General features: G+C 35.3%; 1 protein-coding gene across 1 annotated transcript in view; it reads left to right on the top strand.

The window, feature by feature from the left end:
• Positions 1-20,284, top strand: part of SLC12A2 (solute carrier family 12 member 2) — a 93,907-nt gene that overhangs the window by 40,347 nt on the left and 33,276 nt on the right. The window contains exons 5-12 of the mRNA XM_037138207.2: positions 288-427; positions 2,135-2,245; positions 6,442-6,550; positions 10,438-10,565; positions 10,674-10,758; positions 13,452-13,603; positions 18,770-18,877; positions 19,932-20,055. Of these exons, the coding sequence (XP_036994102.2) occupies positions 288-427; positions 2,135-2,245; positions 6,442-6,550; positions 10,438-10,565; positions 10,674-10,758; positions 13,452-13,603; positions 18,770-18,877; positions 19,932-20,055 (957 nt within the window). The remainder of the gene's footprint in view (positions 1-287; positions 428-2,134; positions 2,246-6,441; positions 6,551-10,437; positions 10,566-10,673; positions 10,759-13,451; positions 13,604-18,769; positions 18,878-19,931; positions 20,056-20,284) is intronic.

Consider the following 20,284-nt stretch of genomic DNA (forward strand, 5'->3'; position numbering starts at 1 on the left):
TGTAATATATTTGTATTATCATTTTCCAGAGGAACAGAACCAATAGGGTGTGTGTGGAGATTTATTTAAAGGAATTGATTCCCATGATTATGGAGGCTGAGAAGTCCAAAACCTACAGAGTAGGCTTGCAAGTCTGTAGATCCAGAGAGGAGCTGATTGATGGTGTAGTTAGTTCAAGTGTGAAGTTCGCCTGCTGCAGAATTTCCTCTTCCTTGAAGGAGGTCTGTCTTTGTTCTGGACAATTAAAATACTAATTTGAGTACTGTCATTTTTTCCCTTTTTTTTAGGAGGAGCATATTATTTAATATCTAGAAGTCTAGGTCCAGAATTTGGTGGTGCAATTGGCCTAATCTTCGCCTTTGCCAATGCTGTTGCAGTTGCTATGTATGTGGTTGGATTTGCAGAAACTGTGGTGGAGTTGCTGAAGGTAATTCACCTTTCCTCTGGTCGTTTGTTTCCCACATCTTTACTGAGGGCTCATGTGCCACTCAACATATTATGTGCTAGGAAAGCAGCGATGAACACAAAACTCACCCTTCGAGAACTTCAGTGTGTTAGGTAGACAGAGGAAAATCATAGAATGTCAGAAGTGGGTAACTGTAGGAGACCTTGGCAACACAAAGAGGGAGTAGATCACTTAACTTACCGTCCATAAATGGGGGTGACCGAAGAGTGTTGAGAAGGGGAGTCTAGATTTTAGCAGGCTGCTAGGAAAGGTGGGATGTGGCATGAGGGGAAGGGGCAGAAAAGGAAACAGGCCTGGAAGGGGTGGAGTATGATGTGTTGAATTATAAATATTTCTGTATGACTGGAATACAAAGTGGCAATCTAGTGTTAATAGATTTAATACTAGAGAGAGGAAAAAGTATCAAGCCAGGAAGATTCTTGTTCAACATCAAGTTAGGTCTTCTCTTGATTGGAGTTGGGGACCATGACTTGATGAAATATCGTGATATGACCTAATGAAATATCTGACCACAGTGTAGAGTGGATTGAGGGAACACAACTGCAGATGGAGACCATTTAAAAGGTTGCTGTAGCTGTGCTGGGAGAGGAGATGTAGCATATATTAAGAAAATGATGAGGGGCTGGAGAGATGGGGGTGACTTTGACAGATTTTAAAAATGTTGAATAAGTGGGTTGATGGTAATGGGAGGGAGAAATGAGAAGGACTTCAGATTTATACACAGATTTCTGGGTTGGGGATTTAGATGGAAGGCAATAGCCTTCACTTGAGATAGAGAACATAGGACAGTTTGGTTTTAGATGTGTAATTTGAGGAACCAGCAGGGTATCTAAGTAGGGCTGGCCAGAAAGTAGTTGATAATACTGTTCCGCAGTTTAGAAGAGAACTTGTTGGAAAAGGATGATTGGATGTGTATAGTTAAAGCAGTAGAAGAAAAGTAGGATTCAGTATTATTAAATGAGAGGAACCTCAATGGACAGTTCTTGTTAGTTTGCTGAAGGGCTTCTTCTGCAGTAGTATGTGGTACGTTAGGAAGTGTAAAATCTGAAAACAGCTGATACTTAGATTACATTGACCTTGTCGGTGGAGGCCAAAAGGATGAAGGAAAGGAGGGCTGTAAGTAAACAAGCAACAGATCAAGTTCTTGTTCTTTTATTGTTTAATGTAGTTTATGAGGGGTTTTGTTGCAGATATTTTATTGTAGTATATGTTTTTAATTTCATCGATACTAAAACACAAATACTTTTTTGCTCATAGAATGGGAACAGTGTATTTGGACAACTGCATGAAAGTATATTCATCTCTTACCTTTACAAAAACTAAAAGGCCATTTCAAACAGGAGTTCACTAATCACAATGAATGCAAAATATTTCTTCTATGTAATTTAAGAAAATCCTAACAGTTGTACAGTTTAGTCATATTATGATTTTTATTTACTGTTAGGAATTCATTTTTTGATTTACTGCATCTGATTAAATGTAGCATTAATTTGATATTTCGATGTCATCAGATACTTTACATAGGTTGTCTTATTCATTTATTAACTAGGCATTTATTTGACCTCTACATGTAAGGCACTGTGATAGCTCTAAAATGTTTCCGAAGAATGAGAGAGTTTACCTAAAATAACTAATCTTGATCTTACATTTATAATGTCCTTTTGCCAGGAGCATTCCCTTTTTATGATCGATGACATCAATGACATCAGGATTATTGGAGCCATTACTGTGGTGATCCTTTTAGGTATCTCAGTAGCTGGAATGGAGTGGGAAGCAAAAGTAAGTAATGATATCACTGGAATATCTGGAAATATTTAATGTATGAACTTTTACAGTTTTTGTTTTAGGAATGCTATAAAGTGTGGTAACATTTTTAGATTTTCAAAGTTCCTGAGTGCTCATTTTCAGAGAGATTTATATGTAAGGTTACTTTCTAACTGACAAGATGGGGAATGTTTGGAGGTAGCCATCAGTGTAGGATCCAGTCGAACAAGTACTTTTTACATTTTTGACTTCCTACCTCTCCTCTAGCCCTTTCTGTGATTTACATTATATAGAAATGCTCAGGTCAGTATATTAGGTAGCCCTAATTAAACTGTTGGCTTTGTAATTTAGTTACAAGTTCAATTTAAAAAATTAACATGGGCGACTTCCACCAAGATGGAGGTATAGGTGGATATGCCGTGCCTTCTCACACAACCAAGTTTAAAGACGACTAAATATTAGCAACAGAAAACACAGCCAGAACACGGAAAATTGAACTTTTCGGAAGTCCGCTAACAACAAATTCTTCAGCCTGACAGGTAAGGGGCGAAACCAGCGGCTGGTGAAGCGGGGTTGCACAGGAGGACTTGGTCAGATGGACTCAGGCGCGTGGAATCCAGGCGCAGGGTTGGATCTAGTGAGCGAGCGACCAGGCAAGCGATCGCGGAGGAGACAGCGGGGGAGCAGGGCTGCGAGTTGACTGTGGTCTCGCATTTGTGCGCAGGTGGACAGGCGAGGGAGTGGGCGATTGGACCGGGACCCAGCGGGTCCCTGCGGCAAGCGGCAGTGGAGGGTGCCGCCATTTCCCTGCTCTGACCCCACCTCCACATACAGCATCACAACCCAGCAACCTGGGAGTCCAAGGCGCCGCTTCTCACACTTAAAGGGCCAGAACAGACCAAAAATGGCGCAAGAAGATCTCAAAGCCCCAGAGCCTATAGATCTAAGCAATGAAGAAATAGCAAAACTCTCAGACGCACAGTTTAAAACACTGGTGATCAGGATCCTCACAGAACTGGTTGATTATAGCCACAAATTAGACAAATATATGAAGGCGAAACTAATGGAAATGAATGGAATTGCACAGGACACCAATAGCAATGAAAAGGAAACTGGGACTCAAATCAATGGAGTGGACCAGAAGAAAGCAAATAATGGCCAAACAGAAAAGAGTCAAGAAGCAAGAATTCAAAGAAATGAGGAGAGTCTTAGGAAGCTCCAGGGCATCTTTAAATGCTCCAACATCCGAATTATAGGGGTACCAGAAGGGGGAAAGGCACAGCCACCAGTGGAAAACTTATTTGCACAAATAATAAGGGAGAATTTCCCCAATCTGGCAAAGGAAATAGACTTCCAGGAAATCCAGGAAGCTCAGAGAGTCCCAAAGAAGTTGGACCCAAGAAGGAACACACCAAGGCACATCATCATTACATTAGCCAAAATTAAAATGAAGGAGAGAATCCTAGAAGCAGCAAGAGAGAAGGGGACAGTCACCTACAAAGGAGTCCCCATCAGACTGTCAGCTGATTTCTCAAAAGAGACCTTACAGGCAAGAAGGGGCTGGAAAGAGGTATTCCAAATCATGAAATCCAAAGACCTACAACCAAGATTGCTCTATCCAGCAAAACTTTCATTTAGAATGGAAGGACAGATAAAGTGCTTCTCAGATAAGATCAAATTCAAGGAGTTCATCATCACCAAGCCCTTATTATATGAAATGTTAAAGGGACTTATCTAAGAAAAAGAAGTTAAAGAAACATGAACAGTGAAAGGACAACAAACTCACAATTATTAACAACCACACCTAAAACGAAAGCAAACTAAAAGGACAGCTAGATCAGGAGTGGAAACATAGAAATGAAGATCTCAAGGAGGGTTAGCAACAGTGGAGTGGGAGGAGGACATGGGGGGAGAAGGTACAGAAAATAAGTAGCATAGACAGTAGATAGAAAATAGATGGGGGGGGCAAGAATAGCATGGGAAATATAGAATCTAAAGGACTTGAGACACGGTCATAAACTAAAGGGGGGGTAATGGTGGGGATGGGGGGTAGGGTGGAGGGGAATGAAAGGGGGAATAGAACAACTGTAACAGCATAATCAAAAAAATTTTAAAAAATTAACATGGGGCAATAAAATTCAATTTAGTGCCATTAAGGATTAGAGAAGCTGATCTTGCTCCTTGTTATTGAAATCTCAGAAATCATGACTATCCAAGCCAGTACCATTGCTTGTGGAAAAAATTGCTGAATTCATATATTAATATGTAGGCAGAGCACCCAAATACATGGGTGGGCAAAAGTAGGTTTGCATGAAGCACAGAATTTATTCTTGTATTATTATTAATGAAGGCTGGCTTTTTGAGCACTTATGAGATTGCACCTCCGTGCTCTGTGCCATTGCTACTGTAGTAACCATAACCTGCATGTCTGTTCCATATGAACGACTGTAAATATACTTTTGCCCACTGCTGCATATTTCTGAATCTTTGAGAGAATATCCCGCATAGTACAGCTTTTGTTTCCTGATAATACATGTTCACAAAGGTACTGCTGAGCATCTCAGTTGCTTCAGATTTTTTAGTGTTTACTTTATAGATTTTATAAAATCACATATTTGTGTTATAGATGAGCTATGATAATATTTACCAGATCAAAAATTAGGACAATCCAAAAGAATAATTTTTTCATGGCGGGTAAGTCATTATTCACAATTAAACCATTTACTTAAACATTTAACAAATTGACTTTACTAAAAAGAATTTCAGTACTACCTGGGGCATTACCATGTAAGTGGTCCTTATTTCCACAGATTTCACAGTTTTTCATGAGTATCTGCTGAATTTTATTGGGAGGCTGAGAGTGGAGGAGGAGAGGCAGGGGTAGCAAAGTGGGTGGGGAGGGGGTGCAGTTACGAAATAAGTCATGGGAGGTAATGTTCAGTCATGGTGACCGTAGTTACTAATACTGCACTGCATATGTGAAGTCGTTCAAAGAATGTATCTTAAAAGTTCTCATCACAGGAAAAGAATTATAACTATAGTAACAGATGTTAACTATAGATAGACTTGTGATCATTTTGCAATATATATGAATATCAAATGATTATGTTGTACACCTTAAACTAATATCATATTTTGCAGTGTATAATGTGCTCCCATGTATAATGTGCACCCACATTTTTGGCCCAAACTTTCAGGAAAAAAATCTTTCATTTTCTTTTTTTTTTTTAATTTAATTTATTTAATTGTTGTTCAAGTACAGTTTTCTGTCTTTTGTTTCCATCCCAGCCCACCCCCCAGTGCTCCCCACCTCCCTCCCTCATTTTCATTTTTAATTCAATTTATTTATATTTAGAAACAAAACCAATTACTGTATTCCAGGGCATTACTTTGCATATAGATATCATCACTGCTTTCTAGCTACACTTCTAATGCATAAGCATAAATAAAAGAATTAAAAACACTTATATAGATACAGAATTAGTACTATCTATGTGTAAATGTGCATCTTTCTTTTTCCCTCAAAATTTTGGGGAAAAATGCACATTATTCACGGCAAAATATGGTATATTGTTATATGTTATAACATATATAACATACATGTTGTTTTACCAGTTATATTGGTAAAACAAACAAAACAGGAAAAAAAAGTGCAAGAGAAGAAATGGTAGTTCTCATAGATTGTTTCTGTCTTCCAGCTCCATTGCTGGTTGAATTCCCCTCCTGGGTGTTGTCTTCTTTTTATACTTTCCCTTCTTTTCATATAGCTGTCACCGAATCATCAGGAGGTTTGGAGTTGGTTTAAAACTTGGGTTTGTAGCATATATATTGTCCATGTCTCAAGATTGCACTGTCAGGTGGAGGGGACAGGAAAGAATGATCCATAGAATGAAAAGCCTAGTGTTGTGGAATTCACGTAGAGTGCTTTATGATTTGGGCGAAGGCATGCACATCATTAATGCATTTCAAGTATATATGGCATCATCCTACTTTTGCTATTTCCCCCACTGTATTGACCATTCTAGGATAGTACTTTAAAGATTGTTCATTTAATAAAAGTTTACGGAACACCTACTCAGTGCTTGGCATTGTTTAGGGCACTGAGGAAACAAGACAGAAGTCCTTTCCCCATGGAAGTTATATTACAGTGGAACTGAATCAATGTACAACATAAGAGATTTGGTTTTGATTTTTAATGTTTAAAATTCCAGGCTCAGATTGTTCTTTTGGTGATTCTGCTACTTGCTATTGCTGATTTCATCATAGGAACATTTATCCCATTGGAGAGCAAGAAGCCCAAAGGTTTCTTTGGTTATAAATGTAAGTAAAAAAGAATATTTTTAAAGGTACATATTATATCATTCTATTAGTATATTTTAGGTATTTATGACATAATTGAGTTTGATGTAGTGATTGTCAATTCAATTTAGTTTTTTATCTTTAATTTATGTTACAATTGGAGTAAAAAATCACTTTTATTTATCTTGCCATTTCATTATTAGCAACAAAAGATAATAGAATGTAAAAAAAAAGTCAGTGTTACTGAAAATAAGGTGCTTTAGTTCTCTACTAATTTGAGGAATTTATAAGTGAAAGGTAACTTTTGTTCTGACCTGGCTTTTTTATTCTTGTAGTTTTATTTCTGAGACAGAAAGTAACTAGAAATATTAGTTTCTGTGTAATTGAAGTTAAAGTTTTTCTACAGTTTGCATTATTAATTGTGTGATCATTTTCGACAGTTTTTATCTTCTGTAACCTTTTTCATTCTGCATCTAATTGTCACCACTGGTGAAATTTACTTGCTATTATTTCCTAAAGGATCTAGTGTATCTTCCCCCCTCCTCTTCCAGTTTGGCAGCTCATAAAAGTATAACATAGTTAGCTAGAAAAGTAATAATTTCTATTGCATTTAACTAGCACATCTGGGCCTGTTTCAGTCAGACGTAAATAAATCTAAATACACTGTGGAATGTGACTTTTCTTTTTTGGTGGCTGATGCTGCTTGGTTCTCCTCTGATTATACTAAGGCAGTGTGAAGAATAGACAGGGTATGTCCTTAAACTTGTCAGTTCAAATTGCTGCCTAATAGGGGGATTCATGTTTTCCTGTTCTTTTCCTTTCTTATGTAAGAAGTATCTCTCTTTCACTAAAGACCAGTCCGTCCCTCTACGGTATTCTGGATCCTAGTTCTTTTACTTTCTCATAGGCATTTATCCTTTTATAATTGATTTGCGTCTGTGTATCAAAACTCCCACCTCCATATAAGCTTATGGACTGGCTCTCATCATTCCCATCCTTGAAAGTGCTATCTCCTGTCTTTTATTCTCAGCCAAGTTACCACCTCATTTTTTCAGTTACTTTTCATAGACAAATTTCTCAAATCTGTACCTCTTACTTATTTGTTATTTCAGGATAATTTCAAACTTACAGATAACTTGAAAAATTGATACAAAAAAATCCCTTACACCGTTCACCTAGATTCACGAATGAAGAACACGTTTATATTCCATCTTTTTGCCACATGTTTTATCACTTCATATCTAATGGTTATTACTATGATTGCTGAGCCTTTTGAGAGAAGTTGCAGAAATCATGGCTTTACCTGTAAACACTGTATGTAAGCACGTAGCTATAAGGAAAAGGACAATTCAGGAAGTTTAACTTTGGCACAAGGCTAATATCTAATATATGGTCCATATATAAATTTTCCCAGTTTCTATAAAAATCTTTTTTTTCTAAATATTTTATTTATTTATCTTTAGAGGGGGAGGGAAGGAGAGAGGGAGAGAAACATCAATGTATGGTTGCCTCTCATGTGTCCCCTGCTGGGAACTGGCCTGCAACCCAGGCATGTGCCCTGACTGGGAATCGAACCTCGATCCTTTGGTTTGCAGGCCCATGCTTGATCCACTGAGCTATACAGCCAGGGCTCTATAAAAATCTTTATAGCAACTTTTTCTTCCTGTTCCAGGATCCAGTTCATGATTATGTGTTGCATTCAGTTGTCGTGTCTCTTCATTCTTTTTTTAAATGGTTCTGTACACAATCTTCAGTCTTCTTGAATCTGGAACAGCTCCTTAGCCTTTTTCTGTTTTTCATAAGGACATTTGTCGAGAGTACAGGCCATTTGTTCTGGAGGACTCCATCCGGTTGTATTCATCTGACTTGTTTGTATGGACTCAGGTAATTTGTGTTTTCCAGGAATGCTACCTGAACACTATGTTTTCCTTAATTTATTTCACTAGGGCACTCACATGAGTTCATTTTTCCTCATTAGTAATGGTTTTAACATCAATGACTTACTTAGTCAAAGTGGTACCTCAGAGGTTTCTTTATTATGAAGGTGCCATTTTCTTCTTTGTAATTAAGTGGTCTGTAATCCGTGGTAGGATACTTGGAGACTGCATAGCCTGTTCCCATCATACTTTTACCAAATGATTTTATTTCCTTACTTAAAACCTTTCTCTGCCTTCTGTCTGTCGAGCTGACTACCACACGGTGCTAGATCCAGTGTGCAGTACTTCAGTCCTCTGCTGCTCAGCAACAGTATACTCAGTCGTCCCATTCCCCTTGAAATACTTTTCTTGTATTATGTCACATTGTCCATCACTCCTGTTACCCCTCTTCTTCCTCTCCTTTAAATGTCAGAGTTGCACAAGTCTGGTACTGGGCCTTCCAACTATATTCTGTCCTTCGATGATGTGTTCCTCAGTGGCTCCAAATGCTGTAAGAGACTGGCATGTTTCTATTCCCCGGTTTCTTTTCTAAACTCCACTCCAGGCTTAACCGTAACTGCTTATTCGATGTCTCTCCTACCTAATCCTCCTCAGAATTTCCATTTGAGTACATGGAAGAAGCCAGGGTCTCAATGTTTCCTACTTGCCTGCCCCTTTCCTTTCTAATCTTTCTCCAATCAGTATATTATTCTCCCCTCCTAGATTGAATCACGGGGGTAATCACCCAGTTGGTCTTCTTGCTTCAGATGTTGATGCCCTCAGTCCACTGTCCACACAGCATCCACATAAACCTTAATCACATTATGTCATTTGCATGTTTCTAAGCCCACACTGGCACTTCATTATATTTAGATAAAATCTAAACACCTTTAAAATTTTGCATTGTTTCACCCCTGCTGATCTCACCAATCTGATTTTATTATCCTCCTTACTGTATAAGAGCTTTGCATTCTTTTTAATTTCTCAGAAGAACTAAGCCTTTTTCCTACCTCTGGGCCTTTTATAAATGTCATTTCTTATTCCTGGTGTAATCTTTCCTCTAATCATCACCTGGCTGATTCTTGCTCAAAAAAGCCTCTTTGTAAGGATCGTCTCCTTAATTACAGCTCTTTAGCCTTCTGTAACCACAGTGAATATATTCCCTCATTTTTTTAATCACAGTACCCTGTTTCCATCAGTACATTTACGCTGTTCTTAATGACCTGTGTTTTTACTTTCTGCCTAACTCCCCATCGATACTCTTAGGTTCCATAAAGGCAGGAACATTGTCTCACTTCTTGCTCTTGTATCTCTTGACATACTAGATGGCCTCAGTACAGGGCCTGGCACATTGTAGATACTTAAATATTGAATGGATGGATGAATAAATAACAGTTGATTGGTTGTTTGAGTGTCAGGACTACCAGAATAGATAGAAACAGTAGGACTAGTTGAAACTTTCATTATTCTTGAAATGGAAAGGACCTTTCCTAATTTGCTTTAGCTAAAATTATCTGGAAGCCCCCAAAATAGCCTTAAAAATCAAACAAGACACCACAAGGAAATAGAGAAAGCTGCACAGATAGTATTTAAGTTGAGTGGGGGGGGGGTGGTTCCAGATTAGTATAATGTCCCTTTTGTTTTCCTACCTCCTTTCTTATTTCTTTGACTTCTGAGGTTGAAGGGGTTAGCCACGCTTTGATTTATTTTTGTACTAATGGTAACAGTCACAGTAGGGGTGATTGAAACTGGATTATTAAGGTAAACAACTAGTAGGGGAAATCCTAGGTCAAATCATCATTTTGACTGTAAACTGTTCCCTCATATAAGAAAAGAGGAATACCAGTATGTGAATTAGTAAACATTAAAAAGTTTATCAGTTATTAGAATGGAAGAAATGCCAGGGATCATACATACCATTTACTCCTGACCTAAAATATTATGGTCTAATTTGCTATCTGTTAATTGCCAAAAATATTTTGTTCTCTACAGCTGAAATATTTACTGAGAACTTTGGGCCAGACTTTCGAGAGGAAGAGACATTTTTCTCTGTCTTTGCCATCTTTTTTCCTGCTGCAACTGGTATTCTGGCTGGAGCAAATATCTCAGGTGATCTCGCAGTAAGTACCATATTGATTATATATTAGCACTGTATTGATCATATATTAAAATGGTATACATGTAATTTACTTTTAAAGATATACTTAAAAAATCTTCTTGTCTTCTAGGATCCTCAGTCAGCCATACCCAAAGGAACACTCTTAGCCATTTTAATTACTACATTCGTTTATGTAGGAATTGCAGTATCTGTAGGTAAATAACCTTACATTTCTTTATATGTTTCAGAAATATCATGATGTGCATAGTATAAATAATTATTTCATGACATCTTTAAATTTAGAAATATTTCAGGAAAAAAGACATGATACGGCATATTTTAATTTAAAAAAGAAAATAGTTTCAAGTAAACTAGTAGTCATCTTCTATAATCACCAAATGATCTATTGCACCTCCTCCAGGATTTTGTTAATTATAATAAATTAGAAAATTATATAAGATCTTATCTGCAAACTTTTAAATTTCAGATATTTGTAGAAGATATTATTTTATATGTAAAAGTAAATGCATTTAACTCTCTTCTTTAAAAATTCTTGAATGTTCTTATATGTGATGGTGATTTAATACCTTCTCCTAATCACATTATATGAAGATTGTTTCAATATCATTAAGCAATACCTAGCATTTTTATCATAAAAGCTGATTTTGATAAATGGGGCATACTACGTTGAATGAAAACACTTACTAAAGTCTTAATAATTTAAACAAAATGGTGTTTACCATTTGATTGCATTTATGGACACATAGCAGTTTAGAACTTGAAAGGACAGTGGTCCTCCAGTCTCTAAAATCAGTGTTTTATAGATGACGAAATTGAAGTTTAGAGATTTCACTACCAAGGATAACTGTTGCTTGCTTTAAAATTTGTTTTTGTGGCAAACTGGGTTTTAGTTTTTTTGTTTGTTTTTCATATAAATTCTTTATAGGCTATTTATAGGAGTAGTTTCTTTAATTGAAACATTCTAATCCAGAAAAATTCAATAACTTAATTTACATATGATTTGCATACAGTGATTAGATGAATTGTCTAAAATTTATCAACTTTCATGAAATGATACACTTTACCCAGGAAACATATATTCTTGAAATGTAAGCATTGTTTTTAATGCATAAACTGTATAAAGTTCAAATTTTATAGTTAAATGTTTTAAGCATACTTTAAGAGTCAATCTTATTTTAATACCAATTTAAAGAATCAAGAACTCCAAATTCATACACTATAGTATATAAGGTTTCTGTAGTATTTCTGTAAGAAATTTCATTTTTGCCATATAGTCAGTCATTTGGGGGGAAGTAATGACAGAATTCTGTTTACAAACTCCGCTACTAATTTGTGTAAATCTAATTTAGAAAAATCACTAAACAAGAGTTGGAAATGCTAATATTCAGTATTAGTGTGGTGGGCTAATTTCAAATTTTAAAAAGGAATTGGATCTTATTTAGCTTTATAATTCATACATAAATTTCATTTTTAAAAACCAAATGCACTAATGCTATTTATAATCTTACCAAAATACTAAGCTTTTTGTTCCCTTAAAAGTTCCTACCTAGCATTCTTGTATATTTCATACATAAAACAAAGAAAATTTAGTTTCATAGCTAGAGAATTGGTGTTACTTTAAAGAATGATATAACTGAATATATTTCAAATTGGAAAGTAATTTATAGCAGATAAAGGTTCCTTGTTTTTTTATCTGACCCTCTAACAGTACTGGCCTTCATATCCCTTTTTTTCTATCTGCACTAGCCCTTGGAGAATTGGAGTAGCCCTTTCTCCCTGGTAATTCAGTGGCTGAACCAATAAAGATTGCCTCTGCACCAGTATAACTAGCTCAAAGCAATGGGGCCTTTTATCTACAAAACATGTTTTGGAATATGAAACACATAGAAGCGTAACTGCCTTTGGGCTAGAGAAGGCTCGGTTCTCCCCTCAGCTCCCCAGTGGTTTTCACCTTTAAGGAAACGTGGTTTTGCAAACATGTAATGAAAATTAAATGAAGAAATTTAAGAATAAAGAACTATGTGTAGTCTGTCCAGTCATTAAAATACTCTGCCTTTCAAACTTAATTTTCTCTCGATTGTGAATTTTTTTCTGTAATGCTTATATTACCTCATATGTGGTAGGATAGTAGTGTTAAAATACTTCAGAAGTAAAAGTGCTTTAAGAAAACTTTTTAAATGTTTATTATGGGAGTTTTCAATTTTGCACAGAAATGGAGAGCATTTTCTAATGACCCTACTATAACAACTGTCACCCAGCTTCAAAAAAGTTTTCAAGAACTATCAGTACGTGATTAATCTTGGTTCATCTATACCCATTCACTTTGCCCCATAGGCTATTTTTAAGAAATTTCTCAGACCATATATTTTTTTAATATCAGGATAAACTTACTAGAGACAAAGGCTTAAATAGAATTATAATTCATCAATGTTCAACTTGTTTTCTAGTACAGAAAACATTACTTGAAGTCTGAGCTTTTTCAGGTTTTAAATATAAAATATTTGGAATACAGGGAAATGTTTCTGCCATTTGGAACTCTTCCAATACATGGTTTTTATATTTGCTTAAGACTGTCTTAACCAAATAGGCCAGGAGATAGTTTTCTTAATATACTATTTATAGACAACCATTTCCAAGGTTTTTAAGTGTATAGGTGTACATAACTACTCTTTTTAAGGTTCCACTGCACAACTTAAACACTGAGGAAAATGGTGCTTTCCAAATTCTGTTTCATGTAAAGCTATCTTAACTGTTAATGCAATGTGTGCTATCGTAAGGATGTATATGTGTAGTCAGTATCAGAATTTCTTTATGGGTATGTATATAAATTTGAAATAAATATAAAAGCTAGCTATATTATTTGTTCTTATTGTCACTTGTGCTTCAGGCTCTTGTGTTGTGCGGGATGCCACCGGGAACATTAATGACACTATTGTCACAGAGCTAACAAACTGTACTTCTGCAGCCTGCAAATTAAACTTTGACTTTTCTTATTGTGAAAGCAGTCCTTGTTCCTATGGTCTAATGAACAACTTCCAGGTGAGCATCAAATTTATGTTATATACACAGTCTACTATTGAGGATAGAATAATAATGACACTAAAAAAATGTCATTAAAAATTGAGAAGTCAGGCAGTAACAGAAAGGAGGGCTGTTCTTACAGTATATATTTGTTTTTAAAGATTTTTTTATTTTTAGACAGAGGGGAAGGGAGGGAGAGAGACAGAAACATCAATGTGTGGTTGCCTCTCATGTGGCCCCACTGGGGACCTGGCCCACAACCCAGACATGTGCCCTGACTAGGAATCAAACCAACAACCCCCTGGTTCACAGCCCACGCTCAATCCACTGAACTACACCAGCCAGGCCACCTAGATATACTTTTTAAAAGACTAGGTAATTAATTGCACAAAGAGAAAAATATGAAAGAGTAAAATCTGAAGCCATTGAAGAGCAAAAGCACCTTGCAAGGGTAACACTTAGAGTGTAATATACGTAGCACACTTTCAGAAAGGAAGGATAGGGGGAGGGTAAGAATAGCAGGGGAAATACAGAATCTAAAGAATTTGAGACACGTGTTCATGAACTAAAGGGGGAAATGGTGGGGGAGGGGTATGCAGGGTGGAGGGGAATGGAGGGGGGAATAGAGCACATGTAATGGCATAATCAATAAAAAAAAGTTAAAAAAAATAAAATAAAAAAAATCAACTAATGAATGAGTAAAAAAAAAAAAAGAAAGGAAGGATGCGTCGGGAGCGCCTCCCACATGCTCGTATTTTTTGGGTCTGTTTCTGGATTCTGTGTTTCACTGATCTGTGAGTCTGTTGCCCTACCAGTACTATGCATCTTGATCACTGTAGTTATATAATAAGCCTTAAAGTCAGGTTGATCGATTTTTCCCCCATTTTATCCTTTTTCAAAATTGTTTTAGCTATTTTAGTTTCTTTGCTTTTCCATATAAATTTTAGAATACACTTAACGTTTTTATTCTGTCGACAACAAATCTTGTATGTCAATGTGAGCATGTGCATGTATACTGTTTGCATGTTCCAGTCCATGCACACAGACGCTTCTCCACATACTTAGATCTTCTTTGATTTCTTTCATTGGCAATTGCATAATTTTCAGAATATGAGTAAGTCACACAAGTAACATTTTTTTTAGATACACGTCTAAGCATCTAATTTTTATTTTGAGCAATTTAAATACATTTTAGTTGAAATGAGTTGTTTTCTAATTAGAGGTGTCTCAATTGTTTTAAACACAAATACCTCTTTAAAAGTATTGCTCAGTATCAGTAGTGTTACTTAATTAGATATGGCCCATATAGTCATGCTGTGATAAACCACTACTTAACAATAGAATTAAATTCTTAATGGATACTTAAACATTTCTGAACTTTTAAAGTACATGAACCTATATAAAGGTTAGTAATCGCAAGTGTTTGAAGAATATCAGTCCTACTTTTTTATTACTACCTTTATAAGGTACTGAAAGTGAAATGAAATCTTTATAAAAATTAATAGGTTTTTTTAGAAACCGAGAACAGATTATATAAAGGGAGAAGGAATTATTAAAATTTAGAGGATAATTTTGAGAGTTACTTGATAAGTCTTAGAATACGAGGAAGAAACTCACACAAAGATGTAGTAGATTCAGGAGACTAAAACAAAGTATTCTATGGTAAATTTTTACAATAGATAGTTATACTAATTCTAAGTAAAAAAAAAAATAAAAAGTTTTCCTTTCTAGTGTTTTCCCAGTAAATACAATAAGCAGAACAGTTATTGTGAGGATTTAATGTATTTCAGAACAGTATAAATTTTATGTATACAAATTTTATAACAGTTTTGGAATTTAAATGTTTAATGACATTATTTTTATTTTCTATTGTATAGCTTCAAGCAATTGACTGCACTTTCAGTGGTTTTAAATTTTGAACCCAATTATATAACAGAAGTTTGTTTTTGCTAGTCACAAGACTAGGCAAAATCATAGGAATGAAAGAAACTATTCATGTTCAGCTAACAATTCAGGCCAATTCTGACATTGATATTGTGTATGGAAGGCACAAATGGTAGTCTCTGCCCAGTGACAAATGCCAATCAAATTTCTGTACTGCTGCCTTAAAATAGAAAAGTGTTTTGCCTTTATCAAGTCTAGTATGGACTCATTCAAGCAAAGAGAAATTTTGTATACATAAAGCTGCTTTTCTAATTTAAGTTTTTAAGAAAAGCTTTGTCAAGCGATGCAACTTTTGAAACAAGTCCTATGAAAATATAAGTTGCTAGTCATTTGAAAATGAAGAATGAAGGGTAGCACATAAGTGAGGGCCATATAAGTTGAAGTCTCCATCATGAAATATATACAAATCCACACTTTACAATGCTGTTTTACATACATTTATTTGACTTTTAGTACTTCAGGAGAAAAGTGATTTGGTCTACCTTATTTGTCTTAAAGTATATATTTATATATATATGTATATATATATGTATATGTATATTCTTATGTTTCTTATTGTACATGTTCTCTGAAACTGTGACTCACCCTTGTTCAATGAACAAAATGTGAGCTTCTGAGCTCTCAGTCCGAGCCCTTCATACTCAAACTTATATGCCACTGCCTTCTATTGGGACTGGACTCCAGGCCCTGTGTGTGCCTGTGTGTGTGTGTGCAGGTGTACATACGAGCTCTTCCCTCTTCATTTGGTGCTTCTCTCTGCTTAGAACGCAACTCCTTTTTTTTTGTATGCCCAAATCGGTGTGCCCTGAAGATTTTCTTGAACTCCAAATCATCCACACACACACAAACCAGACATACAAAATTTCACCATTTTATTTGCTATGTTTTTAACTATTATTAGACTTTTGTCTTTATCTTTTCTTTAGAGACAAAGCCATCATTTTCTTTTCTGCCTTGTTTCCATTATGCATTGTGGGCAACACTGATGTTACCACTATTGATGTTATCATGATTGTTGCTACTCAGATTTTACCATAAAATGGTAGGGAATGCAGAAGTTATTATATAAATACGTAACTAGAAAACAGGAAAGCTGGAAAATAGTATTTGCAGTTGCTAAACAGGGAACATTATTGACCTCAATTTGAGGTATGGAAGAAGAGAAAATGCAATTTCATCTTCAAAACATAAAATGTGAAAGATTATGGTTTTAAGTAATGCCACTGGTGTCAATTTTGCCTTAGTCCATCAGTGTATTGCATTTTCTGTTCTCCACTTTCTTCTTCATTTATCTCCTGTCTTTGCACTTACTTAACTTTGAGGTCATTGAAAATAGGCATGGAATTCTCTGTTATCTATCAGTAAGTATACATAATAGAAATGAAGTCTGCTCATTTTTATCCTACTCCACCTTATATGAAGAGGAACTAAAAAACCCCTGCAGTTTATTAAAAATTGTATATTTATTCTTAGATGTTTAAACTTCAGTCACCTTCAAAGTACTCTCCACTTGATACAATACACCTATCAAGACTTTTTACCACTGCTCAAAAGTTTTTGAACTCATCAATTTTGATGCCTTTTAATGCTTCTGCTGTTTTTTGTCTCATCTCTTTCACATCGGCAAAATGTTTCCCCTTGAGGACTTTTTTCATCCAGGGAAGTAACAAAAAACTAAGTCACTTGAGTGAGATGGGGTGAACAGGGAGGGTGAGGCACAGGGCTCCTGCTGGTTTTGGTCAAAAACTGCTGAACAGTCAATGTGGTGTGGGCAGGTGCACTCAAAAATCACCCATCATGAATATATAAGAAAAAATTTTAGACATTGCAACATGACAGTCAGTTTGAAATATTTTAAACATCCTGTACAAGCACAATACAATTATCCCACGTAAGTAATTTAGGGATGAAATACTGTTCATCTAAAATGTATATTTCATATTCATATTTCCTCACTTGTCCCATGAAGTCCTATATAGTTGTTTGGGATCATGCATGGCAGTTAGTTACCTTGTTATTTTAAAATCTTTTAATCTAGAGGACTTCCAAGCTGGCCTATTTCTTTAGGACGCTGACATTTTAAAGAGTTAAGGCAAGTTATTTTGCACTGAACTCCTTGGTTTGGATTTATCTGCTTGTCTTCTCATGATCCAAATGATCTATCCATTAAAAAAAAACTACACCATTGGGAAATGTGTACAAAGATAGGGAAAGCGATATAATGTATCTAGCATACAAGTTTTCCAGATTCACCAGTTATCGATGCATGGCAAATTTTGCCTTATTTGTAATTCTCACTTCAGAATTAAATCCTAGACATAGATTATTCCACCTGGAAATATTTTCACATTTATTTCTAAAAAGTACTTTTTAAAAAACAAACAACACCCCCCTAAGAAAACCTAACCACAACCCCAACAATTATCTTAATTTCCAAAAAGGAAACAGTCTTCCCAGTGGAAGTATATCACATCATCACCTTGAAATATTCCTGCCAAAAAATTTGAACTTTAGTCTGAATAACTATCAAGATCTACCTAGCAGTTGATTAGAAATAGAGGTGAGAGGAACAGATTAAATAACAGTGGAGATGCAATTATCAAAATCACGAGTGGGGGGGTTTATAGGAGAAATGACAAAAATAGTAGCATATAAAGGAAAGGATAAACCTGTAGATTTAAAAAGACTCATATGAGACACATCAAATGTAAAGTATAATCCTTCTGTGGATCCTGATTTGCACAAACATACTTTGAAAAGCAAGAGAAAAGGGACAGTTTGGGAAATTTGAAAGCTGATTGGTTATTTGGTGCTGTAAAAGGAATTTAGTACTCAAGCTGTGACAATGGCTTTACAATTGCAGTTTTTAAAACTTCTCACCCATTAAACATAAACACTGAAATATTCATGCATGAAATGAAACCTGTGGTTTGATGCATAGTCATGTGGGGTTGGCCCTGAGGTGGTCGTGGCTGAATTTGGGTGATGGATGCTTGCTGGTTCCATATGCTCTTCTCTCTGCCATTATACATCTTTGAAATTTTACAAAATGAAACTAGTTTTTTAAAAGTCAGGATTACTGGTAGGTCTGTTTCTGAATTTGTAATGTATATAACAAGTTATTACTGTTTATTATCAGGGTTTCCCTAATATTAGTCTTTTTTATTAGAATAATAATGATATATTGTGTTCTTTTTTAAGACTTTTTTTTTTTCATTTTAACCACTTTTTTTTTTTAAGGTAATGAGCATGGTGTCAGGATTTGCCCCATTAATTTCTGCAGGCATCTTTTCAGCCACTCTTTCCTCTGCATTAGCATCTCTTGTGAGTGCTCCCAAAATATTTCAGGTAAGCATTTTAATGTTACATGCTTTATTAGAGGGGAATTTAAGGTAATATATTTTAAACTGGGATTGTAAATATTTAAAAATTATTTGCTTTTGTCAATCCCATATATGTATAATACACATATACACACAAATCAAGACTGGTATATTTAATTTCATGTATATGAATATGAATGCATATAGTTACATAAACATCTGTATATTTACATAATGTCAGAGTGCAGCCTTTGAGTTCTATTTCTGGAAGTAGTGATGAATTTTTGCTGTATTTAAACATATTCTGTTAGTGTAAATTTTCATGTCTCACCAAGGATAAGGAGTACAGTGTGGGACCATACATCAGGAGAATTAAAGTCTCTTATTTCCATTGGCATGAGGCTGACCTAAGTGTTTTATTTTTACAAATATTTGAATGCCTCCTATGTGCTGTATATTGTGTTAGGTACTCAAAGTATAATGATGACTGAGATAGATTTTATCGCCCTTTAAAGAGCATGAAATGAACAGCTGATACTGAATAGAAAATATTTTTATTACTAAATCAAATCAATGAAATGTTGATTTTTGCAGCTTTGTTCTAAATGATGTAGTTGTAGCCAGTTGGTGCAGTAAAGATATAGAATATATTTCTTAAAAGTTTTCAGTATTTTAACAAATATGATTAAGTTCTATAATTAGGATTTTTATCTGCTTTAAGTCTAGCATTTGGACTTGATTTAAAGTAGGTCACATCTCCATCATATTTCTTAAGCTTCCAAATGTCTTCTATTTCTGTGCCTGCTTTTCTGATTCTTTCTTCAAAAAAGAATTTCAGCATGGAGACAGGGTAAGGTGGATAAAATAAAAACTTCTGGTGTTGTAAACCCTTTCTGATTCTTGGAATGTTTGAATCTCCACAGTTTGTGGGTAAAGCAGTGTGGGGCACAGGAAAGAAAGAGGAAAAAGAATTAGAAACATGGGTTTCATTCCCGATTCACCTGTTGTAACTGGAAGCGAAGTTGTATGCCTGTTCTCCAAATGTGTCATTTATTTTATTGTTTACATTTCTTCATTAGGCTCTATGTAAAGACAACATCTACCCAGCTTTCCAGATGTTTGCTAAAGGTTATGGGAAAAATAATGAACCTCTCCGTGGTTACATCTTAACATTCTTAATTGCACTTGGATTCATCTTAATTGGTTAGTCAAAAAAATGGTGTGCTAATGTAGATTTTGGTGCATTTATATTAGCTCTGAACATGAAATGATTAAATAATAAAAATGTTACTTTGCATATTATACTAAATTTCTTTTTAATCAAATGAGTGTTTAAAAAATACTGCAGATAATAGCATTCAGTACATATTTTCTTTTTTTTAAGATTTTATTTATTTTTAGAGGAGTGGGGAAGACAGGGAGAGAAACATCA

Source organism: Artibeus jamaicensis, unplaced genomic scaffold (assembly GCF_021234435.1).
Source record: "Artibeus jamaicensis isolate MK-2021 breed Jamaican fruit bat unplaced genomic scaffold, CSHL_Jam_final contig_402, whole genome shotgun sequence".
In the NCBI taxonomy this organism is placed as follows: domain Eukaryota; kingdom Metazoa; phylum Chordata; class Mammalia; order Chiroptera; family Phyllostomidae; genus Artibeus; species Artibeus jamaicensis.